This window comes from Ciona intestinalis, chromosome 12 (genome assembly GCF_000224145.3).
Source record: "Ciona intestinalis chromosome 12, KH, whole genome shotgun sequence".
Taxonomy (NCBI): Eukaryota; Metazoa; Chordata; class Ascidiacea; order Phlebobranchia; family Cionidae; genus Ciona; species Ciona intestinalis.
In genome coordinates, this window is record NC_020177.2 from 2,957,401 (window position 1) to 2,984,927 (window position 27,527).

Below are 27,527 nucleotides of genomic sequence, written 5' to 3' on the forward strand. Positions count from 1 at the left end.
TAAAGTATGTTACATTCGTTCATTCATTCATTCATTCGCGGTCACTTATGGGTTGTCCAAATTACAGTCATATACAGGAAAAAAAAAACAATTACCCACAAAGTTTCATTCATTCATTCATTCATTCATTCATTCATTCATTCATTCATTCATTCATTTTTAATTGATACTTCTGAAACTGCGCGACTTTCTAGTATTTTACTTCTAAAACGTGATTTATTAAATGGGGTATTGGCACGCTTCATATTAGCTTAATAAATTGGTCATTATCGTTGAGTCGTTCATCGCTATGTATTAAAAGTTCAAATAAATTCTAAGCATAAAACTGTGCAATTTTGGTTATGTACAGTATGGGCGTTTATTATAAATACATATTATGTGTGTGTTGTATATAGCATAGGATGGGGGAAGACGGAACGCCTTTAGCAAATAGTATTCAAATACCCTGATCCTGTTTTAAACAATTAGCAACGGTTTATAGGAGTCGCGAAGATACAGTTTTATAACTCTTTAAATTCTCTTTGTTTACTACTAAATAAGACGAGAAAACAGAATAAAATGCTGTCCCATCTTCCCCCGTCCCTCTGTAAATTCTCTTTGTTTACTACTAAATAAGACGAGAAAACAGAATAAAATGCTGTCCCATCTTCCCCCGTCCCACTATATTTGTTCGTCGCGTGCCAAAGAGGTGTCTGCCTTTTATAGCCCATGATGAGAGAACACTCGTATTTCAACAATTTTTGTTGTTGAGCCACGCGTGGATAAATAAGTTACATTTATTCATTTATTTATATAGGCATAAGCATTCTATTAGCCTAATGGCCTACATCATGAATTGTCTCTTTAACACATACTTAGAATTCGTAATTAAACAAACGATCCTTAATCGTAAGCAAAAGCCAGGGCTATAAGAACATGCACATAATATATCATACTTTGCCTTATTTAGTCAAAGAATTTAAAACTATTCATCCCTGCGTGATTTTGCTTGTGCATACGTTACCAGTCATTCCTTTTACAGTCTTTCCCGCTGTTTATTTATTTTTTCGCCATGAAAAATCGCCAATAGGATTAAAGTATCTAACGGCCAGAAAGCTCATGCACGAACTGGACATATACGACAATTATTTCGTGTAGGCATTCGCCATATCGGATTAAACGGCCGCGAACTGCTTAAACCGCGCGGGAAGTGGCCGATTTTTGCAAGCTTTAATTTTGAAGTGTCCAACCTTGCGGAAAATGTCGCACGCGTTCCAAGGCGGATGACTAGAGTTCATATAGCGGTTATTTGCAAGCGTAATTGCTCCTGGAGAAAGGTGTGAAATAAGTTACATCATAGCTTAGTGCGCTTACTAATGATTCGCACGCAAAACAATAAATAAATGCAACTTATTTACCTTTGCGTGGCGGGCAACGACAGTCGTTATACCACATACACCCACAATGACAGCAGCATGCGTTTCGTTATAACTTAATACGTTTACAAAAAAAACGCACCAAAAGTAACGGGTTTCAATTTAAAATTTTAGTATATAGCATGATATGCTTTCAAGTCGTAACTGCCATTAGAGATTAAAAAAGGAACCGCAGTCGACAGCAAACATGCGGGGCCTCTTTTCTCTTTAAGTTACTTCCTAGTAACAACGTCAAAAAGTCTATGAGAATTGGGTTTCGTGTAATTAACTATATCCTATAATTTTGGGTGGTATACTGAGTAAAAATCGATGAAAAGTTATATTAGAAAGTTATAGTACTGTGGGGTAAGATGGGATACCTTTGGTACCTAAATCCCATATTACCTAATCGTGTTTTTAACAATCAGTAACGTTTTTTTACAGTCACCGGGCTACGTTTAAATATTTCTGTAAATATTCTTTATTTACTATAGTAGGGTGGGGGAAGATGAGACACCTTTTCATTCTATTTTCTCGTGCCATTTAGCAGTAAACAAGGAACATTCAAAGAATAATAAAACCGTACCCTCACGAATCTCATATATAGTATAGTAGGGTGGAGGAAGATGGGACACCTTTAGCACATAATATCTAAGTATCCTGATATAATTCTTTAAATGTTCTTCGTTTACTACTAAATGGGACGAGAAAGTAGAGCTAAAAAGTGTCCCATCTTCCCCCACCCTACTGTATATTTATTTACTAAAGATGTCCCGTTTGTCCTCATCCTACTATATAAGTGCGATAAATAAATTCAGTAAAATAGAAACTGAAAGCAAAGTTTGTTTCTCTATCTGTCAACTTTTTGGTCTTCCGCCAAAGCATAAAGGAAGCGCATGCAGCTAAATGACGTCATAATGCAGTCACATACGTCATAAATCCCGCGCTCGGTTGTCAAACACCGAGTGTGATCGAGTGCTTGATTCGTTGCCAATCAGATGCGATCGCGGCCGGTAAGGACAAAAAGTCGGGGCGTAATTCTAGGAAATTAAGCGGACAGGAACGCTTCTCCTCTCAAACACAATAACATCTATAATATTTCCCAAAGTAGGGTTGGGAAGATGGGACACCTTTGATTCTATTTATTCGTCGCATTTGATAGTAAATAAAGAACATTCAAAGAATTATAAAAACTCTATCTTTACGACTCCTATAGACCGTTGTTGAATGTTTAAAACATAGTCAGGATACTTGGATATTATATGTGATAAAAATGTCCCATCTCCCCCCCCCCCCTAACTATAACGAAAACTGCGATTGATTTTGAATGTTTTTGGTCATTGAATGATTGAAACTAATTTATCTTCGCGTGGCGGGCAGCGGCGGCCGTTATAACATGAGTGTTCTGTTTCATAAACCTCTCAAGGCCGTTTACAAGTTATGAAATATGTAAATTTGTAGGTGATTTTTGTTTTTTAAGATATTTTCATATTATTTAATAATATTTTATATTAGTTAACAATTTGGACAATATAAAAAACGGGACCCAAGCAAGACAAAAAAAACGGTTTTGCCACTTCCGATTTTTTACGAAACCGCAACTGCTCGTGCTGCTATACTGTCACCTTTAATAATCTCCGCCAATCGTATGCTTAGATTAAAGCTGCGCATACTTGGTCTTATCGTTGATATCGCGACACGTTGTGGTTCTATATGATTCATAAAATGCCTGAACGCCTAACCACGAAGCTGTAGAGATTTCTATTTTTTCGCCAGGGAGAAATGGCCACCGGAAACGCTCATGTTAGTTACGGGCGCTTAAACATGATATGGTTTCCGAAACTGTTAGTCAAACACACCAAAGTGATATTTTGGTACAGTTTTTCGACACAATTCGGCGGCTTGCGGGATTTCCAAGTAAAGACACAAATCCGACAATAATCGAATAATCCTAAAATAATTTATTATAATAGGTTGGGGGGATATTTTTATTCTCATTTCTCGTCCCATTCGGTAGTAAACAAAAAACATTCAAAAAATTATATAACCGTAACCTCACGACTCCCATAGACCGTTGTAAATTGTTAAAACACGGTCAGAATATTTGAATAATATGTGTTAAAGGTGTCCCATCTTCCCCCGTCCAACTATATGGTTTTTAAACCGCTGTTTCCACTGTACAGCCCCTACAACGCGTTAAATATAGTGGTAGGCCATACAAGCTAAAAATTACATCCCCCGCGGACAGTGTTACTGGAAAAATCACAACTTCTATAATTGTAACTTTCCATTGTGATAAATTATAGGCGAGACCCTTTCGCGCACGACGGGCTTCGGCCAAACAATGTTAAGCCGCGCTTGCCTCTAAAAGTAATAACTATTATCGTGGTGTAATTGCTGGTTGCATCGCATTGTAAAAGGCGAGATATATTCCTGTATCTGCTGGATCTCATATCCGCTCGTCGAGCGGAATTCCCCAATAAAGTTTACGCGCAATTAATATGCAAAGATTTTACTGTAATCAGACATGTATATATATATGTATGGTGGGGGAAGATGGGACACTTTTTCATTCTATTTCCTCGACCCATTTGGTAGTAAACAAAGAACTTCCAAAGATTTCTAAAACCGTATGCTCACGAATCCCATAGACCGTTCTTAATTGTTGAAGACGCGATCACGATATTTGGATATTATGTGCTAAAGGTGTCCCGTCTTACCCCACAGTGTAGTAGGGTGAGGTACGTTGAGACACATTTAGCACATAATGACCAAATATCCTGATCGTGTTTTAAACAATTACAAACAGTCTATGGGGGGCCGTGAAGATACGGTTTTATAATTCTTTGAATGTTGTTCGTTTACTACTAAATGGGACGGCAAAATAGAATGAAAAGGTGTCTCATCTTCCCCACCCTACTATACATATATATATATATATATATATATATATATATATATGTATACCATATGTGAGTTATTTTACAACAGCTGTTTAGAAACGTGACGCATTAGGTGGAATAATGTGGATTACCTTTGCAGTCGGAGCAAATTACGCAGAAAAGCGTAACCGCGCATTATAATATATACCAATCCACACAGTAAGCTGACACGCGAGGCTTTTGGCGCGTCACACTGCGGAAAGTTTTAAAACAAAGAGATAAAGATTACTTTTCGACTGAGCGTGTGTGCATCAGCATTGCGACCCTCTGCCGGACCGTGGCCTGTAATTAAAATTAGGCGTTGTTGCAAAGCGTTGTGGTATCGCCACGGGCAGTAAGCTTGTGGTTGGCTGGCCCGGAATAACCCGCGCGCCTTCGCAGCCATCGAAAGAAGATTTTCTTTGGCTACTAATCGCTGCCTCAGAATGACAATGTGATTCCTCGGCACGCACAGGCGGTTTTGATTTCTCATCGTTCCAAAACTCGATAAATGTTTAAGTTGGCTGGAACGGCGTCTTTTTGCGCGACGTTTTAAACTTAGATTGCGATAAATTTAATCGCTTCGTTATTTCGAAGTAATTTATCAAGGCGCAATAATAGCCACGCTTTTTAATTGACACTCTTTCCCGCACTTTTTATCCATACAGTGTTTTTTACAACTGTTGTTTTGCTTTTGACTCTTCGTTTTTTAAATAACGTGATCTTCGCTATCCTTTTCGAAGAGATAAATAAAGTTTATTTTACGTTACATTCCCGGAAGTTTTGGTCGCAAATAAGTCTACCCTTTAAAAAACTTCTTTTACAGACATTAACAAAACGCTGCTGTGGCATTTACGATGCATGTCCTGTCGCTATTTCCAGGAAATCCTAAATTTCATAAAATCACGCAGGGTAAATTTTCGCATTCTATTTTACGAACGTTTTACTTATATGGTATAAGCACGTCATTCGAAACACATATATAACTTTAACCTTTAAGCTCTAATGCGCTGCGTGCTGGAATAATTATATAGTAGGGTGGGGAAAGATGGGACACCTTTTAAACACAATCAGGATTTTTGGATATTATGTACTAAAGGTGTTCCGTCTTCCCCCACCCACTATACATCAATATACTATGTATATAATATACTGTCATTTAAAGTAAATATAAAATTGCGGGATTTTTGCCATTGCCGTTTTTGTCGAAATTTTGTTCCGGTTGGATTTTGTTTGAGTAAAAGGTTAAAATACTAAGAAATAATCGGTATGGGCGTCCTCTGTTATTACGAGGCTGTACATCAGCACGGCAGACATGACATCACACTATTTGTAGCTGTTTACGCGCACTTGAACGAATCAAAATTTCAGGATTTTCGGGCGGTTGTCAAAAATGTCTTACAATTGAATTTGAGCGGTCGTACCAAAAATTCGGCAAAAATATTTTCAAAAATTTAAATATTTTTTCAAAAAAATTTGTTGGAAGCGCTTCAAATAATGTTACGTTTGCAATATTAAACTAAAAATCTTTTTTTTAAATGACATTAACATATTTTAGGCTAAAATCGAAAAAAAAAGGTTTTAAGATACAATATTACACATTTTACCTGCATTAAAACAGGAATCTACTAGCTGGGCTTTCCAAACCAGAGAAATTGCCATACACCAGAGAAAATGTAGAGCCTTCATTGGTGTAAGCTGTGATATATTCCAAATTGTTTATGAACCTTATTCTAAAAAAAAATTGCCTAGACTAAAAATAGGTTTTAAGACAAGAATAAAACTGGTTTAAACGGAATAAAAAATGAACAAATTTTGTAGTTGTGGCGTACTACCACTTGTTTAAATGTTATTTTATGCACCAAAAACCAAAATCGTTTTTGACGATTCTATATACAGTAGGGTCGGGAAAGATGGGGCATCTTTTAACTCTATTTTCTCGTTCCATTTGTTGTTTTTTTTTTATAAAACTGTATCCTTACGACTCCCATAGACCTTTGTTAATTGTTTAAAACACGGTCAGGATATTTAGATATTATGCGCTAAAAGTGTCCCGTCTTCCCCTACCCTACTATATATATATATACTTTTACCAATTATATATAAATAAACTAATATACGAATATATTACTCGAACGAAGTTTCCCATTACAATTGTATTCTATAATTGCTTAATCGTTACACAATAACGACTCTGTAGTAATAACAGCTGTTCTATATATAATAAAGCCTTTATAGGCAAATATATAACATTGCCTCGCTATTATATAGTGGGTTGGGGGAAGACGGGACATCTTTAGCACATAATATTCAAATATCCTAATCGTGTTTAAACAATTAACAACGGTCTATGGGAGTCGTGAGAATACGGTTATATAATTCTTTAAATGTTCTTTGTTTACTACCAAATAGGACGAGAAAATAGTATGAATAGGTGTCCCATCTTCCCCCACCCTACTATATTGCCTACACTGTGAGCGGCTGACTTTTTTTTACAAGTGTTTCAATTTGCTGTAGCGACTTCCTTTATAACTAATGTAGTTATCTGTCTATCTGAATATTCACAAAAAATCGTGCTCAAATTTTAAATAATCCGAATTCCAAACTAACTTCCCATTCAAAACTCTTGTATGAAAATTATTTCCGCGCACGAAAACTGACCTACAAAATACACCCCGATCTTCAGTATTAACGTTTTACTTTGTACTACTAATTTATATGCACATGCTATAGAATGACGAAGATTCGAATTAACTTATGTTGATGTGTACCCACTATATTCATGAGTCCTAGTCACGCAACTGAAGCTATTTAAGCGCCGTGATGATACTTTTACGCTCAGGCATGATTGATCACAATGCCTAAAACGTGATGTACTAAGACGCGTCGTTGATACAGAAATTTTATTCTAATTTTAAGTCAAAGATTTAGCTCTGATCAAATGTACCGCAGCGTAAAGCTAATCTACAAACCGAAGCAGTGCAATATCAGTTGCGTATATGTTTAACCAGTTACAACTTAGCGGTAATGTCGCCAACAGCAGTTTACCCAAGCCATATAATTAGATTCCGTACCCCACTTAGGCACCGCAATTTGTTTCTATTTGGCAGGCTCGACCAGCAACCTCTCAAATAACATTAATTCCCCAGAATCTGTTAGCCACTGCCTGTCCCCCTACTCTGCAATTCCTGCTTTCTTTTAGCCCGCTTTTCACTGTCCTACGGGAGTTAATTGTCCCCTGGTAATCGAGAACTAACCGCAGGGATGTTCTCAGTTTTCACTTGTTTTTCGCGCGCGTACAATACATTCAGAAGCCCGAAGGCGATTGGTTTGTTTATGATGGCTTAACGATAGCGAGAACAAATGCTTCCATTCCTCACTGATGAGATTAAACCATCACCGCTAACTCATGATGGAGCCGCGCATACACTGTCTCAACTCCAGTGGTAAATGCCAAAGCCGCATATATACTGTCCCAACTCCAACGTTAACTCCGAACTTTTTCGCCGCACCACCCGCATTTGAATCTATTTTCCTAGCTAACGTCGGGCGATCTACACAGCAAGCTCCGGAGTAATTCGGGGACATTTTTCTGCTTCCTCTCCTACAGAGGCATAAACACGACGTGACAGAAAGACAACGCTGTGACGCCTACGTTCGCTTTCCTTAGTACAACCTGGCACGTCCTCCACTGTAGTTTCGGATCATTATTTCCCAGTATGTCTTTCTATCGGCAACGCGCGCCGGACTGGTAGCTAGCTTAGACCTGCTAAAGAAGAATGCCAATTTAGCCTGAGGTATCAGCTATCCGATATCATACCTTCGTCGTTTTTGAGCATGTTAATACATCAAAGCGAGCTAATTACCGGCGTGCCCATTGTGGCCGGCGGACCGGCTAAAATGCGAAATGTTTTTACCAGCAAACGACTCATACTACCTGCTCAGAAACATTATTTTTGAACTTAAAATATTTGTTTTGCACATCATGTTTTATCGTCGCTACCTACTGCGTAAGCATAGAAAGCATCCTAACAGGAAGTTATTTAAGGCCGCACGACAACACTTAACTTTCTGAGTTACTTTTAACGCTATAACCTCACTATACAAGTACTTTGATAGTAGCGGGAAAGATGGGACACCTTTTCATTCTATTATCTCGTCCCATTTTGTAGTAAACAAAGAACATTCAAAGAATTATAAAACCACATCCTCACGACTCCCATAGACCGTTGTTAATTGTTTAAAGCATGTGTCCCATCTTCCCCACTCTACTATATATATATATATAAATGTGGTTAAACGTTAAGGTAGTATAGTAGGGTGAGAGAAGATGGGACACCTTTGACACATAATATTCAAATATTCTGATCTTGTTTTAGACAATAAACAACGGTCTATGGGAGTCGTGTGAATACGGTTTTATGATTCATTTGAGTGTTCTTTATTTACTACAAAATTGGATGAGAAAATAGAATAAATGGTGTCCCATCTTCCCCCATGTAACCGAGTAAGCTATTAGCGTGTGTCGTGCACTCAATTACGTCAATGTGCAGTCAAAACCTTTGACGTGTATTGCTTGCAAGGTAGCATCAAGCATGGTTCGCGCTTCCTGACTTTTACAAGTCTTCTGGGAAGTTTAAAAGCATGTATAGTAGAGTGGACGGGGGAGGGGGGGGGGAGAATACCGTTAACACCTAAATTCCATATTTCCTGGTCGTGTTTTAAAAATTAACAACCTCCTTTAAGAGTCGCGGATCAAGGTTATATTATTCTCTTAATATTCTTTATTTACTACCAAATTTGGCGGGAAAATAGAATAATAATATGTCCCATCTTACCCCGCTCTACTATATGATTGTTTTGGTAAGATGGTCCATGTTTTCGTTCTCTTTTGTCGTCCCATTTGGTAGTCCACAGGGATTATTCAAAAAATGATATACCCGTAAAAAATTATATAACCTCCCAACGACTTTGATGGGGGTCAAATTGGTTAAACACCACCAGGAAATATGGTATTTTAAGTCCCAACAGTATCTATCTTACCGATACCTTACTTTACTACATATTATATTGGGGCGGGGGGAAATGGGTAACCCTTTTATTCCATTTTCTCGTCCCATTTGGTAGCAAACAAAAAACATTCTAAAATTTATAAAACTGTATCTTCACGACACCCATCATATACCACTGATAATTGCTTAAAAGACAATCAGGATATTTGGATTAAAAACAATGTGAAGTTTTATTTTTGCTGTCAATTCTTTGTTCGAATCTGTGAAATAGAATCACATCGTTTAAGATTGGGAAAAAAGATTTATTATTTTATCGATTTGCAGTCCCGGGCACCTGTATTATTTTAATTGTTTTTTTACCATGCATGTGAAACTTCCAATTAAAATGTATTTTTTTTTATTAGAATAAATAATTGCCCGCCTGCTGTTTTGATCGATTCCCAAATATATAAACGTGTTTACTTGGAGGGAATAACATCGTCCAGCTGTCTAATGGTACACAGTTTTTTCTTTTAAATATATAGTAGGATGGGGGAAGATGGGATAACTTTTCATCCTATTTTCCCGTCCCATTTTATAGTAAACAAAGAACAATCGAAGAATTAAAAAACGTATCCTTACGACTTTTATAGACCGTTGTTAATTGTTTAAAACATAATCAGGATACTATGTGCTAAAGATTTCCGGTCTTCCCCCACCCTATTGTATAGCTTTGGAATACAATAGAAACTGAGGCATTAAAGGTGTATTTAGTAAAATGCATTGAAACTTGCTAGTGCAAGTTTAGAGTGAATGAATGAATGAATGAATGAATGAATGAATGAATGAATGAATAATTGTAACTTGCGTATCCTCGCGTGGCGGGAAACGACGGTCGTTATAACATGGGTGTTCTGTTTCATACACCTTATGCCACAGCTTACAAGTTACCACGTATATATGCTGTAACATTAAGGGAAATTGTTTTTGACGTTGTTTTTTTTATGTACTGCGTGTATGTCATTTTTGAGAATATAATTTGAATGGTCAGGGACAACCTATTGATTCAACTATTTTACATAACTTGTCAGCAGTTACATAAACATGTGAAAGCAATCAAATTAAAATCCAATTTACAATACTGTATAAGTATTGGACCGTCTGGCGCCGCTATGGGAGTTAATCCGAAAACCTATGCTTTAAATTTTATGACTATATAACCGCATAGCAAATGTATTACTGCTGTAGTATGATGAGGTGTTGTTTACCCAGTTGGGTGCTAGGGCGAAATATAGGGGGCCCAGTATATGTAACACGTTATTAGCCATTTAAATTTTTAGACCTATAAATTATCAGTTTTGATCTGAAAGTGTAATCTCTAAAAGAAAAATAGGGGGCTTTAAGAAATAAGCTTATATATATTAGGGTGAGGAGATATGACACCTATAGCATATAAAAACCAAATATCCTGATTGTGTTTAATAAAATTAACAACGGTATATGGAAGTCGTGAGGATATTTTAAAATTCTGTGAATGTTCATTGTTTAATACCAAGTTGGACGAGAAAATAAAACGAAAATGTGCCCATCTTTCCCAATCCTATTATATATTTGTATAATTCAGACAATTAAAACCTATTTAAGTTTCGCTACGCCAGTTTGCACCGTTTATTAAATCGGTTATGTAGATTTAAATTGTCAAATGGAAGAATAAACACAAAACATTTATGATACCCACCCGTTTGCCCGAGTCAGAAAACGCAATATTATTGACCGCATTCTGTATTTTCAACAGATGCTTCGTTATATTTAGTTATAGCTGGTTGGTGGGAGCCTAACAAGCCCAGTCTTATGCCGTCGCCGTCAACTCAATCGATTGCATATTAGTCGAACATGCGCGAGAACCGCACAGACCAATTTGTAAACGTGCTATTTGTCCGGCTTTTAGAGTGCGATCGAACTGCAGCTCCCCTATAAGGTGACTCAGCCTACAGAGCAAATTTATTCTCTCTCTACCATTGGCGTTAATGAAAACCGATTCGTGTAAGCCGATAATGAAATTGGTATAAATGGGTAGTCAAACACGCTGCGCATGTATGTTGACGTTAAAATGTAGTAAAACAGACCGGATAGTAGGCCAGAAAGACAGCCAGAAAAATGTCAAAAGTTCAGGAAGGCGTAAAGTGGGATATCAATTAAATAAAAGACTGGATTTAACGTTTAGCGTTTTCATTGTGCATAGCCTAGCCTATATTTGGTATATATTTGGTTGTACACTGTTGTTTTCTTTAAATATAGTAGGGTGGGGTGAGATGGGACACCCTTGGCAGATAATATCTAAGTATCCTGATCTTGTTTTAAACAATTAACAACGGTCTATGGTAGTCGTGAGGATACGCTTTTATAATTCCCTGAAAGTTCTTTGATTACTACTAAATGGGACAAGAAAATGGAATGAAACGTTGTCCCATTTTCCCCCACCCTACTATAAGTTATTTATACTGGTTATAAATCACTAGATTACCATATCAAGCTATAGAAATGTTGCCGCATATTAAAATAGCCATCATTGGTGCTTCTGGTACGGGCAAGACGTCTTTCATTAGGAAATTTAAAACCAATCAGTTTATTCAAGAAGATGCCCATAAAGATTATTGTGAGATGATGTCTCCTGATCTAAAACGAATAAACCGCAATTCGAAAGCGAAGGAAGCGATACAGGCTTCACTAGATGTACCAGCACACATGGAGAGGTGCCAGGCAACAACCTGTACTGTACTGTTTAAACCGAAATTGGTGGGCAAGCATAATGGAGTTGAAGATCTGCTTGATATTACACTAATGGACTTTCGGGAGTTCGACAAATTTCCTCTCGATTCGTTAGAAGAGTGGGAGACAAGAGGAGCTATTGGAGTGAGGTCCGCTGACGCGTATATCCTATTTTATGACGTCACGAACTTCTCGTCTCTTGAGCACGTAATCAATATGAGAGAAGGCATTGTAGAAGTAAGTTATATATTTTGTTTGGTTTTTCAGAAATTTGCATAAGCGTAATAGAAAGTTGTTTTGGTGATTTAGAATAATTGTTTTGGTCGTGGACTTTGATAGATAGCCATGCTAATGTCCTTGGAATTTGTCGGATTTGTTCTGTTTTTCTTTTAACAATTTAATAAAAAAATATTATTATTTTTTTAGTCGTGTGCTTTGAGTATGGATAGCCAAGCTAATGGGTCATCGAATTCACGTGCCAAGTACAAGGTATCCCCTATGTTTGAGACAACTGCGCCAATGAACTGTTTTAGCGATCAGAAATTACGTCGCAACTCCGACCGGCCCACAAAAACGAAGAAGGGTTTTTTGTCTAAGCGATCAAATAGTGAAAATAGCTCTTCTGAGAGCATAAAAGTCCGAAACATCATCGCATCTTCATTTTTAAGTCCGCTAGCACCAGTAGCAGCACCCAGAACGACCGATACCGGTGCTTTTAAATCAAGTCCGCGTCAATACCCGCCTGTTTTTATGGTCGTTGGAAACAAACGAGACCTCTGCACACCTGGCCTTTCCCCAATCTATAACTATGGCCCCGCAGCGTCATCTCGTGATGAAATTGTGCTACGAAATCGAGAAGTAAACGAGCGTAAGGTGTCGCAGTTGGCGAAGAAAAGCTGGAGGTCGCAACACTTTGAGAGCTCTGTGAAGTTTGGCTGGAATGTGAACACAGTTATCCACGAAACGATAAAAATGGTGATGACGACCAAATACCCGAAGCGGTACAAGCCTTAATTTGCCCAACCAGGTCTTACCGGAATTAAATCAAAACTAGAATTAATTGAAAGAGACGTTTTCGCTAAAGAGTAGCACTATGTGATCTGTGAAAGCATATTGTCTCACAAAGCATTTATTAATGCACATTTTGTTTCTCGTTTGTACTCTCTGAAAATGTATGCACAATTATTGTTTTTGAGGTGTATCAGAAAAAGGGGAATTGGTTTACAAAGACATGAACCGTGATTAAACATCTCAACCGTACAACACTTTATCGACGAGACTTTGATTAACATTGCTGCTTTTTATATATAGCAGAATAGGGGGAAGATGGGACACCTTTAACACGTAATATCTAAATATCCTGATCGGATTACAAACATTTAACAACGGTATATATGAGAGTCCTCAGGATTCGGTTTTATAACTCTTTAAATGTTCTTTATTTACAACCGAATACAATAAAAAATAAAAAGAAACGGTGTTCCATCTTTTCCCGCTCTAATATAACATTTGATTTCTTTTTTTCACATTTAATTGTGTACAGTAAATATTGGTGGAATTTCTATTTTCGTTTTATTTTATTATAATCTAATCTCTGTATCATGATGGAAAACAAATTATTGTAGCCTACTGGTCGTGTCTTTGAGGATTTTTTATCTTTCCATAGAAGTCTTATAACTTGAAAATAGGTAAACATAAACGGCTCGTTGTTTGTTTGCTAGGTGTAGCGATCACGCTTCTTTTGTCTAATTAAATGTAAATACTTATTTACCGGAAGTGTGTTTTAACGACTGTCGTTTCTCTTTATATCCTTCCTTTTTAAGAGGTTAGTTGCTATATTTAGCAAAAGGTGCCCAATGATCAAGAAGTTGTATAAAGCGTATTTACACAAATTCTTTACCAATCACTCAATCCTCCAACGTCATAGGCTAATTAAGTCTTCATGGGTATAATAAATTTATAAGTACATTTTACCAATTGCTACACGTGCACAAATGGCGACTAAAAACCTCTTTGTTAGCAACTTCTGGTTTGTTTTTGATCAAGCTTACGGTCGACCGTTGTAGTAAAAGGGTAAATTAATTGCTCTAGAACGTGCTCAATCATTAGAGCTCTGCTCTTTTATTTCGATTATGTTGATGCAAGCAGGGTAGGGTTACAAAACAATATTGTGATTTGGGAGCATACCAGTAAACAACAGACTAAACGTCGGTAACCAGATCTCTTAACTCTTAATACAACACTTTAAGAAGATATTGTATTACCAATAGTTCCTAAATAGACATATTAATATACAGACTCAGATTTTTGTGTTTCTTTCAGAATACGAATCACCTATCTATTATATTTAAATTAATTTAAGTTTTGTTTTATAAAACATGACTACAGCATGGAGACAAGCTTTGGTCAAATTAGATAGTCGTTTGCAGTCTCGAATGTCTGATAAATTGAAGGAAAGGTGGAATCACCCTGCAGGTCAAGTTTTTGTCTTTGCTAAGTGATGTATGTGTGAGGATTTTTGGTGCTAGTGAAGACTGAAGAACCCTCTCTCCACCTTATTTGCTAACCCCTAACTACTAACTCCTATAACCACTAACCCCCTAACCATCAACCCCTAATCACCAACCTCTAACTCCTTCCACCAGCCTATTCTGCTATGTAGAGGAAGATTTTTCACTAGTGCTTACTTGTGTTATATTAGACCTATTATAGGTTTTTGTTATTATTTATCTATTAAATATATATTTCATATTCATATACAGGCTTAAAAACAATCCATTTCTGGGCACCAGCATTTAAATGGGTATGTATATTGATTCTCTACTTTAAAAAGTAATAATTCCGCACCTAAATTGTTAGCAGTATGTCTGCTAGGTGTAGCGACCACGCTTTTTTTCAACAATTAAATGTAACTATGTTTTTAACTGTAAGTGTGTTTTAACCTCCTTGTTTTTTTCGCTAAATCTACTTACTATGTATTAATTTTGGATATCGAAGAAATAAATAAAACTATTATAATAAAGTAAGTTACATTCACATTCATTCATTCATTATTATTATTATCATACTTCTAATAAATTGATTAATATTAACTATATATATTACTCTATAGTCACTCGTTGTTGCTGGAGTGTCTGATTACTTGCGCCCGCCAGAGAAGTTGAGTTTGAACCAGTCAAGTTCGCTTATGGCAACAGGACTAATTTGGTCACGATACTCAATGGTTATTACTCCCAAAAATTGGTTGTTGTTTTCAGTCAATATCTGCCTTGGTCTGACAGGAGCAGTCCAAGTTGCTAGAATTTTAAGGTTGGTACAATGAAGTAAAAAAGAGTAAAAATAAAATATATAACTGTTGCCCTGGCACAGTGGTTAACGCTCCTGCTTTTAATCCAGAGGTTACAGGCTCAAGGCTCGTCTCTGCTACCATTGTAGGCGTATGTGTCTTTGGGCAAGACACTTAATGTCAATTGCTTTAACCCAGTGGTTACTGATGGGTTGTCTAAATTGTCAGCTGTATGGAAAAAAACAATCACCAATAAAGTTAAAAAAGTAGTTACTTTTAACCTGGCACTAGGTGTGTTAATCAATGTTAAAACGACTGTCGTTTTCATACCACTAATCATGTGTTTCCTAAATCATTTTTACTGCTTTTGGTTGAATTGTATGAATTTTATTTCAGGTATCAACAAAGTATCAAAGAAACAGAGAAGAAATAACACAATTCTTTTGTGCTCTATTTAATTTATTTTACTGAACTGCCACACATTAAAACTTAAGAATTTTTCGTTTTTAAATTGCACAAAATATATTGCAGCTTTATCAATAAATTTTGTTATGTTTTGGTTCACACAAGTTTGTTTTGTTGGAGGGGTAATGAACAAATGGGTTGAAGTTTACAATTACATGCAAGCTAAATCTAGTTTCGAATAACATATGTTAGATGCAATACACATTTTGAACATTTGTCACATTTTTAAGATTGGTATTTTAAGTAAAATTATCCTACTAGAAATTTGTATTAAATTCTCCATTAAAAATGACGTTTTGCAAACATTTGTTTAGAGCCAGATTTATAGATTTTTCATAGAAGTATCGTAGTATGTATGGGTGAAATCAGATTTCTGTGGCACTGACAGGGGCACAGCCAGTGGGTTTTCGGGTAACAACCCACCTTAAATATTATTTTAAATTTATTGGATTAAAAACACTGTTGCAATATCTAGTTCTTTGTTTTAGAGAGTTTAACTATTTTATGGTTAAGGTATATCATTCATTGTTTTTTTTGGATAACTTTAATCAGACGTATATAGTTTCATTGTACCACATATAGATTCATTGGTTGCAAGAAAAACATACAGGATGCATCACTTAAGCCCATGACATACTACAATTATGGCATATGTTGTAGCTCAATAACTTATTAATATTAATTTTTTATGCATTAATTTAAATTTGGATACTGTCAACCACTGTACTTTGGTAATCAGAATTTGGTTTTATATCTCGTACAAAATGTGTTTGTTTCTACATTACCTAACTATTTTATATAGTAGGGTGGTGAGATGTGACACCTTTCCCATATAATATATAAATATCCTGATCGTGTTTTAAACAATTAACAATGGTCTATGTGAATCATAAGAATACGGTTTTATAATTCTTTAAACTTTCTGTGTTTACTACCAAATGAGACTGGAAAATAGATTGAAAAGGTGTCTACTTATACTTCTTCAGAGGAAAACAGAAAATCACAAACTCTCTTTAATTTGATGTAATTTTAAAAACAAATAAAGCAGAATTGTCAACAATGTTGAACAAAGAACGAAACCAAAATTCATGACAGACAGTAAGTTCACATTAGAAACATTATTTTCTAGGAATACAATCTTCTTGTGTGAAGGGGTACAAAAAAGGAACCAGCCGTAGAAATAGACTGGAGAAACATTATCATTAGAACTTCAACGACTTTACTTCAGCTATAATAGGATTGTCTTCAAACAATTCTGCGCACCTTTAAAATATAAGAAGTATATGTAAAGTATATGTTGGTTTATAATAACAAAATTATTCAGAAAATTATTGGATTAGGTGATAAAAGAATATTTAGAAACATTACAAAACCCCTAGATTTTAGGACTATTGACACTTCCCTTCAGTAGTTTCAGTAGCCTTTTAAAACGAATGACCTTTTCTTAATAATTTTTTTTACGGTTGTTATTAATTTGATCTTTACAAACTCCCAGAATAAGTAAAATTTATGTTATGCCAAGTAAAATTTATGTTATGCCATTTAAAATAGAAACAGGTCTTCTTGAAGAATGAAGAAACTTGAAAAACCATGGTATTTAGACAAATATTATCTCACCTGTTTACTCCCTCATATCCATTTTAACAGGTGAATCATTATTCAGTGTAGGTGACACAGCATTATTTTGGGGCGATGACTCCACATTATTTTGTGGTATTGTCTGTAAGTTTTTTAGCGGCGATGACTTGGCATTTTTTCCCGGCGATGATTTTGCATTTTTTGATTGCGCTGACTCAGCGTTTGATTTCCGTCTTTTTTTCTTTCTTCCTGTGTAAAAAGATCGCTTTACTCTCTTCATTTTATAAGGGGAGGAGGTTGGAGGACCGAGGTATTCATCATCATCCTCTTCTTCAGGATCTAAATCAATTGGAAGAATGAATTCAACATGTCTGCCTGATTGCGCCATGTCAAAATGGCTAGTGTCCCTGCCTTCAACCTAGAATCTACAGGTTCAAGACTAGAAGCTACATGTTCAAGACTCATAGCTACTACCATTGTGGTTGTATGTGTCTAATTGGCCAACTCAGTGTTCACTAACAGGTTATCTCAATATCCACCATACATAAAACAAAAATTAAAAAATCCAAGAAAAATAACCATCCACAAAGTTATACGTGGTAACTGGTAAGCGGGCACGACGACTGTGTTCCGTGTTATAATGACTACCATTACCCCTCCATGCGAGTAAGGAAGTTAACATTCCTTCAAATTGCTTAACCTCGTGTGGCCGGAAAACGACAGTCGTTATACGTGGGTGTTCTGTTCCATGCACCTTGTGCCAGCTTACAAGTTACTGCGTACGTAACTTTGTGGGTGGTTGCTTTTTTTTCTGCATGGCTAACAATTTAGACAACACATTCGTAACCACTGGGTTGGAGCAACTGCCGTTAATTGTCTTGCTCAAGAACACATACTCCCACAATGGTAGAGGTTTTTAATGAACAGTGTTGACCACAATGCCTTAGCGTAATTACCCAACATACCATCAGATTCTGTTATGGCATCACTGAGTAGGGTTTCCTCTTGTGTTACAGGTTCTGGAATTTTTGGAACGGGTGTTTCACTGCAAACATATCAAAATGTTAACTTGATGTTCTTATACTTGCCTAAACATGTTTCAAACTATATAAAATATTGGGTAATGGGCCAAATCTGTTCTAAATATCAGTTCCTCTAAAAGGACCTCACTCATATAAAATAAATATAAAACATTTGCAAAAAACTGTTATAAAATCATGCTATAATAATATTTTTGTAATTAGGTGCAAATACCCTTTTTGTAACTAAAACTAAGTGACATTTTTTAACTGTTTTTGTAAAAGTATAAATAATGTGTGTCATACATTAACCTGTATACTTAAAAAAAAACTTTATCTTTAAACATATTTATTATAAACTAAATTTTTACATAAAAAAAGAATTTTTTACATGGTTTTATTTTTCCTTGGTCGGCCTCGTTTTCTTGGAGGTGGTGTGCTGACACCTAGTGTTGGAACAGGAGCGACTGGGGCTTTTTTTGGAGACGGCATCTGGACGTTCTTTGGATCAGGGAGAACTTCTTGCTCTGGAGCAGAAGAAGGACTCTCCAAATCCTAATAGAAAGCAACTTTTTTAACATTTTGTTTTTAAATATTAAAATCTTTAAAAGTTTTTTTTTGGAGGAAACACTGCTACTGGTAAACAATTAGAGTAAATATAGTGAAAAAAAACGCTTCAGTAGAAAACCCTAAAAGAATGTGTTGGGAACCCCTAAAAACGTTATTGGGAAACATTTAAAAAATTTAAACATAAAATAGTTGGAAACACTGTTCTACCTCATCATGAATCTCAGACGAACCATCAGGGCCAAGCATTGAAGCGCAAATTGCGGCGATTGCTTCTTCCATCTCGTACTCAGCTACATTCGGATCGTGGTCCGTACAACAATCATATTTGTTAGGGACGCTGGGCAAAAGTTGATTCGCCACGTGGGACGAACAGAACGAGTTCGGACAGAAATGACAGAAGTTTTGGGCACGACGGCCGCAAAAATCACAGTGGTGCCAAGGGCACTGCCATTTACCTATTGTGTAAAAGTATTATTAATAGTAAACGTTTTTTTATTTATCTCTATGAATACAATAGTGAAGATCATGCCTTTTACTTGTGTTAAGTAATAGTATTATTTATAAAAAAAAAAAATTTTTTTTTTTCGATAAGATAGGGAAGATCATATAATTTAAAAAACGAAAGACGAGAATTAACAGCAAAACAATAGTTGTAAAAAATGGATGAAAAATGTAGGAAATACCGTTAGCACCTAAATCTTATGTTTCCAGATCAAGTTTTGAACAATTAACAACTCCATTTTAGAGTCTTGAGGGTGCTGTTATTTAATTTTTAAATACTTTTGGTTTTCTACCAAATGAGCGAGACGAGAAAATGAAAACATTTCCCATCTTACCACACCCTACTATACACCATAAATACAGTAATTGTAAATGAAATCTTGTCAGATGGGAAATGAAATGTCAGAAATACAGTACATTTTCATTCTAGATGAGTAGTGAAAATTTTATTTACAGTAATTCTTTGTATTAGAGTATTATTGTATTACACACCATACACTACTACAGTATAAACCACAAGTAGAGTATCTCAGACACACACAACATAAATACAGTATAGTAGGGTGGGGAAAGATGGGATACCTTTTTATTCTATTTTCTCGCCCTAATTGGTAGTAAACAAAGAAAATGCAAAGAATTATAAAACCGTATCTTCATAACTCCCATAGACCGTTGTTAGTTGTTTAAAACACGATTAAGGTATTTGGATATTATGAGCTAAAGGTGTCCCATATTTCCCCACCGTACTATATATAATTACAATATCATAATATACAAACCAAATGGTGACTTGGTAAGTCGAAGACACCGAAGACAGAAAGCCCGTTGACACGCTCGAACGTCGCAACAAACCAGAGTGCCAACTTGTCGGCAACGGAAACAAAAATCGTCGTGTTTCGGAACATTTTTCGACTCCTGACGACGACGTTTCCGCTTCACTGATTTTCCATTGTTGCCGTTTTCACCCATTTGTGGCTAAAGATATTCATAGAAATATTATAATGCTGTAATTAAGCACAAAAAAAAACATACAAATTTGGGGGTAATGGGCCAATTGTGGTCAAAAACCCCATAGGGTGTATGTTTACAGTACCTCACCCGTACAGACTAAGAGGGTCCTACAGCACACAGAACAGACTGGTTTACCATGGTGCAGCGTAAAGAAATATTTGTCTGCCCATATATCATTAAACATTGCTTTCATGATCAATTTTTCTTCGTTTTGCTCTCATTATAACTGAACCGGGTAACCCCTATGCTACAGCATTGGACAACTTCATTGAGTTTTTGTTTTATTTGGAAGTAAACAGTGACTTACCTTAGGTCTTACACCGATGAATCCACTACAGTTGGCTGATCCACACATGCAAGGTGTTTTATCGTTGCCGAGACAGTCCAGGTTGTAATTAAACATCAGTTCTTCACCTAAAAGTGTTTAAACTTTAGCGTTTAAAAACGACAGTAGTTATAGCATGGAGTTCTGTTTCATACACCTCGTGTCAGCTTACGAGTTATCACTTATGTAACTTAATGAGTAATTGTTTTTTAGAGTCTGAACAACCCAATAGTGACCACTGGGTTGAAGCAACTGCCAGTAAGTGTCTTGCCTAAGGACACATACGCCCACAATGTTAGCAGGGCCGAGCCTTGAACCTGCAACCTTTGGGCTAGAGGACACATAATAAATAAACCATTTTTTTTAAATTGAAAAGGGAAGGTTTTAAAACATGTCTAAAATAAAAAAACAACTATTTTTTTAAAAAATGATAAAAAAAGGAAAGGCACCCAAAAAGCAAATACAATTTTTTATTTTAAAATGAAAGATTTTTCGCATCCCAAAACCACCCCACTATACAATACATAATACAATGGCACTATACAATACAAACACCACATACCATCCTGTATCTCCCTCAATGCGAACAATCCAACCCTGGTGTCTCCGTTCACCATCCACTTCTGCGTCTCACAATTTGGATCACATGAATGGTTCATGAACCGTGAATAATTGCCCTTTGGACCGGCGTCAATAATCCGATCCTGATGAAAAAATTGTCATATCCTTACCAACAGTGGCGAAAAAAAAATTTAAGAGGGAAGCAATTTCCCGACAAAATTTTAATAAAAGGGGGGTTGCGACCCACCCTGGCTGCGCCTAGGGTGCACAATACAGAATATTTAGGTAGTCTAGAATACTTTCTTTCAAATCTAAAATTTAAAAAAAAACACTGCAAAACGTTTCCTTTCGAAAGTCCCACAAACACAAGAATCTTTTTTTTCAAAATTATTAAATTTTAAAAATTTGTTAGCTTAGTTCAAGAGATGATGTATGATGACGTCATTAAACAGAATACCAAATCCCGTAATTAGATTCGAATACAAAAGAATTTGAATCTCACGGATTTAAAATTCTGTAATGTGCATTCATAGCCGCGCCATTGTTTTCCAACATTGTGTTTTGTTAATGTATTCATGAAACATGATGTAACAATTGGCTTTTATTTCAATGTGTTGTTTTCGTGATCTTGGCTTAACAAAACTTTTATTTAATACAAAAAAAAAAAAATAAATAAATTGGCTTTCATTTTATATGAAAAAAAAACAAACCATTAAAAAACATTGCGTTTTAAAATGTAATAACTGTGTGACCCTGATCTAGTGCTTACAAAGTTAAACAATTTTTTGTAAAGAAAAGTAAAGACCTTTTACTACAAAAAAGGTAGACAAAAATCAAATTTTTTGTGACTGCACTACTGCATATAGATATGTACCCACTTTGTCAATAGTAAGCATGTAGAAGTTTGTGACGTTATTCTTATGAGCGTCTTCTATTCTTCGCATGCATTCCTCGCTATCTACTAATTCACCAACGTATTCGCTCACGAATTCACCCTAAAACATAGAAATATTATATACAACTTCTAAGAAAACATGGAAATTTTATATATATATACAAATTTTTAGGAAACATGGAATTTTATATATAACTTTTCAGCATACATAGAAACATAATTAATTTACCCTGCAAAAATTTAAGCAAAAACAGAAATTGATGACATAAAAAAATGCATCTATCTGAAATTTTTTTTTAAAGTAATTAAGTTAGGAAAAAAATCACCCACTAAGTTACATACATGGTAACTTGTAAGCTGGCATAAAGTGTATGAACCCCCCTGTTATAACGACTATTGTTTTCTGGCATGCGAGGATAAAGCAAGTTACATTCAACCATTTACCTATACAATATTATAATGATCTGGTGCTACGAAAACAGAGACAAAAATCAAGATACACATACGCCTAATTAGTGTGAGTGCAAAAGAAACAGAAAAATAATAGCCTACAGAATAGATTCTGATTCAAAGAAATTTAGCTGTAACATATTAGTCTCACCTTTTTGATCAAATCTTTTGCCCTCAGTGCCCACCCACCCCAAGAAGTTTTAAACACCTCAGAAGAAGGATATTCACGTTTCTGAAATCTTTGGTTCTGACATTTTTCACCTGTGGGTTAAAACGCATTATTTATTTACATTTTTTAAAAAACATTTAAAAACAAAGTATTTCATTACACAAGAACTCTATTATGAGCACCAGATCAGGGTCAGATTCGCAGAATTTATTACAGTTTTCATATTTATACATTTTATCTTTAATTAACAACTTTTATTCTGTTATACTCTATGTCAACATTCAAAGAAAAAAATTTTTTTTTTTAATATTGAAATGTAAAGGTAAAAAATTATTACAAATTAAAATGCAGCAGAGGTGTAAAGTAGAGTTAACTTGGTAATAAATGCCACAAATCTAACTCTGATCTGATGCTCATATACATAAATGTAACAGACAATTCTATTTGAATGAGAGACTGGTGATGCCATTTAGGCAAAATATATATATAATATAGTAGGGTGGGGGAAGATGGGACACCTTAAACACATAATATCTAAATATTGGAACTGTGTTTTAAACAATTAACAACGGTCTATGGAAGTCGTGAGTGTACGATTTTATAATTCTTTGTTTACTACCAAATGGGACATAAAAACAGAATGAAAAACGTGTCCCATCGTCCCCCACTCTAATATATCTTTTATTAATGAATTGGGTTGACTTGATTTTTGTCTGTTACATTTTCGTAGCAACAGACCTTTTTTCATTTATAAAAAAAAATTCATGCACTCACCAGCAGGGCAGAGGTCAGAGTGGCACTCATACATCAACATTCTGTTCAAACACTCAGATTCAGGTCCGCATGGATTCGGATCAGTTTTCTTACAAATGCAACGAGCAATCTCGCTCAGCTCGGCAGTGTATATCTGAACCCCACCCACTGGTTTGTTGGTCTAAAAAAAAGACAAAAATAATTTGTTGGTCTAAAAAAAAACAAAAGTTAACCGTTTTTTTTGTTGTTTTTAAAAAGAAATTAAGTTTTTTATTTGTTGACCCCAAACAATTGCCAAATTCAAAGTTTTAATTTTTTGGTCTCAAAAAAGAAACTAAAAGTAGAGTTTAAAAAAAAACAAAAGTTCAAAGGTTTTTCATTTGTTGACCCAAAAAAAAATCCAAATTAAAAGTTTTAATTTATTGGTCTAAAAAAGAAAACAATTAGAGTTTAAAAAAACAAAAGTTCATTTTTTTAGTTGTTAGTCTAAAAAAAACATGTTTTTATTTGTTGGTATAAAAGTAACTAAAATTAGAGTTTCCATTTTATTTTAGTTATAAGTAAAAATGCAGAAAATATAATGCCTCTCATTGTAAAACTGTCTCTAACCCAGAGGTTACGGCTTCAAGGCTCGTCGCTGCTAGTATTGCGGCATATGTATTTTCAGGCAAGACACATAATGGCAATTGCTCCTACCCAATGGCCCCCCCCCATGGGTCATCCAAACTGTCGTTTTTACATCTATTACTATCCAAGTCCATGTCACCTACGTTTGGTGAAGTGGCTGACCCCAAAATCTGGCAAGGTCTATGCGGTAGCACCAGGGTTTTAGGGTAATGGGGCAACCCTGGCCTAAATCGAGGGCCCAAGCCATGCCACACGGCAGGACCTCACCCTCATAGAATAGAAACACATTCCGACCTTAATATGCTTGTACATTGGCCTTTTCTTCTGGGTTTTAACATCTTGTAATTTCTGCCGATATGACATTAACTCTTCAAAGCTCTCTTGCGCCTCCTGGAGGGCTTTATTAAATACGCTGCTGATTCCCCTCGAACAATTCGTTGATGTTGCTCCAGTATCCCCTTCCTACGAGAAAAAAAGGGAATAAATTATCTTGAATGAATGAATGTAAGTTATTTATCCTCGCGTGGCCGGAAAACGACAGTTCCTGCAACGTACACCCTGTTTGTTTCATACACTTTAACACCTGATTTAAACTGTTTGTTCAATTTAAACAAGCCCCAAGTTTTCCCCATTGAAAAATTTAAACCCAGAAAATGATATGATTGGCTTAATTTAAACATCAACTGAAAACATAAAAAAAAGCTTAGGGACTCCCAACTATTGAATAATTTTAACTTCAAAAATGTCGGATTGGTCAATTCAAATTTAAAAACGTTCTGATTGGTCAAATTAAACTTTGAAAATGTTCTCATTGGTTAATTTAAACTTAGAAAACGTTCTGATTGGTCAATTTGAACTTAGAAAACGTTCTGATTGTTCAATTTGAACTTAGAAAACGTTCTGATTGGTCAATTTGAACTTAGAAAACGTTCTGATTGGTCAGTTTACCTGGTAAGCGAAGACTCTCCTCTTATTTAGCCAAAAGTAATCGTTTGATCCAAAGAATCGAACGACAAACTCTCCGATCCCGTGATGCAAGCGCTGGATGTTGTCGGGAATCTCATTGGGATGCGTGATCTCACCTGGCCACCACCTAACAAGAAACCTCATTGTTTAGAAACATGAGAATCTTTTCTTTGTGGGTGAGGTCCTGCAGTGTGGCAGGCCATGGGTCCTAGGATTTAGGCCACGACTGGCCATTACCCCAACACCCTGGGTGCTACGCACAGACCTTACCAGTTTTTTGAGCCTGCCTAAAGTAGGCGGCCAAGGCTTTATTGGCTCACGTCTTACATTAACAAATGCTAGACAAAAGCCAACATAGTGAAACAACCAGATAATTAACAAAAAAAAATTAATCTCAAACCAAATTTTTTCAAAAATAATTGGAGTTATGTATTGTAATTTTGCCTGTACAAACAAATTTCAAATCATAAAAGAAAAAGCAGGTCTATTTTTTTAATAGCACTTTTCAAACAAAGAACTAGTCGTGTAATTGCGTTTTTAATCTAATTTTTGTATTAAAAAAAATGGCTGCTTATAAGACAGAATAGCGTCCTCACCTGTAAGAACCCAGTTTCACCCAGACTATCTCCCCATATAGCGGTCTCTTCTTATATCGACAATCCCGACAGAACCATTCACCCTCCGGGGTTTGGGGAAATCCCACACAAAGGGGGTGAAAGGCAGCGGGGCAAGTCTCGCAACACATTAGTTGACCCCCTGTGGAAAAAATTTAAAAAGAAATTTTTAACGCATTGAGTAGAAAGTACATTAAAAGTTGCCATTTATGGTCCTAAAGGTAGAAGTGGCTCGAGTGACGTTTATAAACTTCTAGTTTTGAGTCTAAAATAGCTTTTACCCTGCTGTTATGTGTCTATACAAATGGCCACTGGCAAAAAAACTACACTTGAATAAATGAGGTACCCTATGTTTGCAACTCTAGGTGTTACTGTATTTCAGAAAGTAAAAAAAAAAACTTTTTCGTAGTAGTGCCTATGAAACTGGGCCAGAAGCATTCACATTACATTTCATGAGATGTAGGCTCTGTTGTATCTTATGCTCACTGCCAAGCTGATTTTTATGAAATGTATTATTGGTATCAAACTATTCGTATGTGTCTGATATGTATTTTATGACAAAAACAAATAAAATTTAAAGAATAATTAATTATAAATGGCTTGTATGTCTGCTAGGTGTAGCGACCACGCCTTTTTCATCTAATTAAATGTAAATATGTTTTTAATCGCAATCGTGTTTTAACACTTGTTGTTTTACTGCTATATCCTGTCTTTTCATTTTAAATATTTATTCTTCGCTACGGTAATCGAAAAAGAAAAATAAAGTTATTATTTTTATTATTAATATAACAGTTTTAGCTGTAATGTATTAATATCATTGCTTTTTCCTATTATAAAACTAAACTTACCTTTTGAGCAAACAAAACACCAGCTAACATGCACAGGTTGATGGTGAGGGGTTGTTTTTAATGGCTCAAAATGGTCGGGACAAATTATATTTAAACCAGGTAACAAAATAGAGCCAGCAGCTATGCAGTCATCACCAATATGAAACGCAGTCGGACACCGGATGCATCTATTGATATTAAAAGATTAAGTGAATTAAACCAGCACAGTGGCACGGCTAGGGGGTCGCGAACCCCTCGTTTTAAAAATTATAGAAAAAAATATAAAAAAAAATTATAAAAAAAAATTCTTGCTGCGCCACTGGACATGCATATTGTTAAGGTTATAGGCGCCAAAACTGGGGTGGCAGAGGCAGGCCTGTTTTCGACACTACATTATTCAGTAAACATTAGCACCAAATTTGTTTTAAAAGGATGAACGTCTAACTAGTCCTGCCTTCCCTGTATTCTAAAAAGTTCGGTGCCTATGAATTTGGTGAGAGGTAATTTATATTCACATTCATTTAAAGGGAAAAGTTTAATTTTACAAACAACAGGTCACATACAAGTTATTTTAAACAGGTCAGGACAAGAGGTCCTCTGTCAAGGTACGCCATGGGACCTAGGATTCAGCCAGGGTGGAGAATATGGGCCAAAGAGTCATTTTATCCCAAATATTTTATGTTTTATATTTTTTAAATTTTTTACCAAAAGGACACCTAAAATTAAAAAAAAGAAGATTTTTTACCAAGAAAGCACCCAAAAATTTTTAAAAAAAGTTTTTTTACCAAAAATGCACCTAAAAGTAAAAAAAAAAAGATTTTTTTACCAAGAGAGT

At 35.6% G+C, this 27,527-nt stretch overlaps 4 protein-coding genes across 9 annotated transcripts in view; 2 read left to right on the forward strand and 2 right to left on the reverse strand.

Moving 5' to 3' along the window:
• LOC100183178 overlaps positions 1-6,095 on the reverse strand; it is a 36,645-nt gene extending 30,550 nt beyond the window's left edge. For both annotated transcript variants that reach the window (XM_026837100.1, XM_026837099.1), the window contains exon 1: positions 5,923-6,095. In XM_026837100.1, the coding sequence (XP_026692901.1) occupies positions 5,923-6,004 (82 nt within the window). In that variant the 5' untranslated portion in view covers positions 6,005-6,095. The remainder of the gene's footprint in view (positions 1-5,922) is intronic.
• On the forward strand, positions 5,942-13,451 carry LOC113474756. Its single transcript, XM_026837101.1, has 3 exons — positions 5,942-6,008; positions 11,826-12,312; positions 12,502-13,451. The coding sequence occupies exons 2-3, from the start codon at positions 11,848-11,850 to the stop codon at positions 13,087-13,089; spliced, it is 1,053 nt and encodes a 350-aa protein (XP_026692902.1). The 5' UTR covers positions 5,942-6,008; positions 11,826-11,847; the 3' UTR covers positions 13,090-13,451.
• A 944-nt stretch (positions 13,452-14,395) lies between these two features.
• Positions 14,396-15,926, forward strand: LOC100187068 (mitochondrial pyruvate carrier 4-like). Its single transcript, XM_002127645.5, has 4 exons — positions 14,396-14,550; positions 14,838-14,878; positions 15,188-15,384; positions 15,758-15,926. The coding sequence occupies exons 1-4, from the start codon at positions 14,454-14,456 to the stop codon at positions 15,792-15,794; spliced, it is 372 nt and encodes a 123-aa protein (XP_002127681.1). The 5' UTR covers positions 14,396-14,453; the 3' UTR covers positions 15,795-15,926.
• Positions 15,927-16,832: 906 nt separating this feature from the next.
• The window catches only part of LOC100184753 (histone-lysine N-methyltransferase NSD2), a 24,589-nt gene continuing 13,894 nt past the window's right edge, over positions 16,833-27,527 (reverse strand). For 4 of the 5 annotated variants that reach the window (XM_018814522.2, XM_026837097.1, XM_009862272.2 and 1 more), the window contains 15 exons: positions 26,714-26,880; positions 25,848-26,007; positions 25,234-25,378; positions 24,580-24,747; positions 23,680-23,839; positions 22,888-22,997; positions 22,270-22,386; positions 21,393-21,534; positions 20,813-20,919; positions 20,274-20,469; positions 19,201-19,448; positions 18,815-18,978; positions 18,370-18,449; positions 17,444-17,743; positions 16,834-17,089 (listed from right to left, as the gene is read on the reverse strand). In XM_018814522.2, the coding sequence (XP_018670067.1) occupies positions 17,448-17,743; positions 18,370-18,449; positions 18,815-18,978; positions 19,201-19,448; positions 20,274-20,469; positions 20,813-20,919; positions 21,393-21,534; positions 22,270-22,386; positions 22,888-22,997; positions 23,680-23,839; positions 24,580-24,747; positions 25,234-25,378; positions 25,848-26,007; positions 26,714-26,880 (2,260 nt within the window). In that variant the 3' untranslated portion in view covers positions 16,834-17,089; positions 17,444-17,447. Of the gene's footprint in view, positions 17,090-17,443; positions 17,744-18,369; positions 18,450-18,814; positions 18,979-19,200; positions 19,449-20,273; positions 20,470-20,812; positions 20,920-21,392; positions 21,535-22,269; positions 22,387-22,887; positions 22,998-23,679; positions 23,840-24,579; positions 24,748-25,233; positions 25,379-25,847; positions 26,008-26,713; positions 26,881-27,527 lie in introns of all 5 variants that reach the window. The other variant, XM_018814521.2, reaches the window with a different exon arrangement.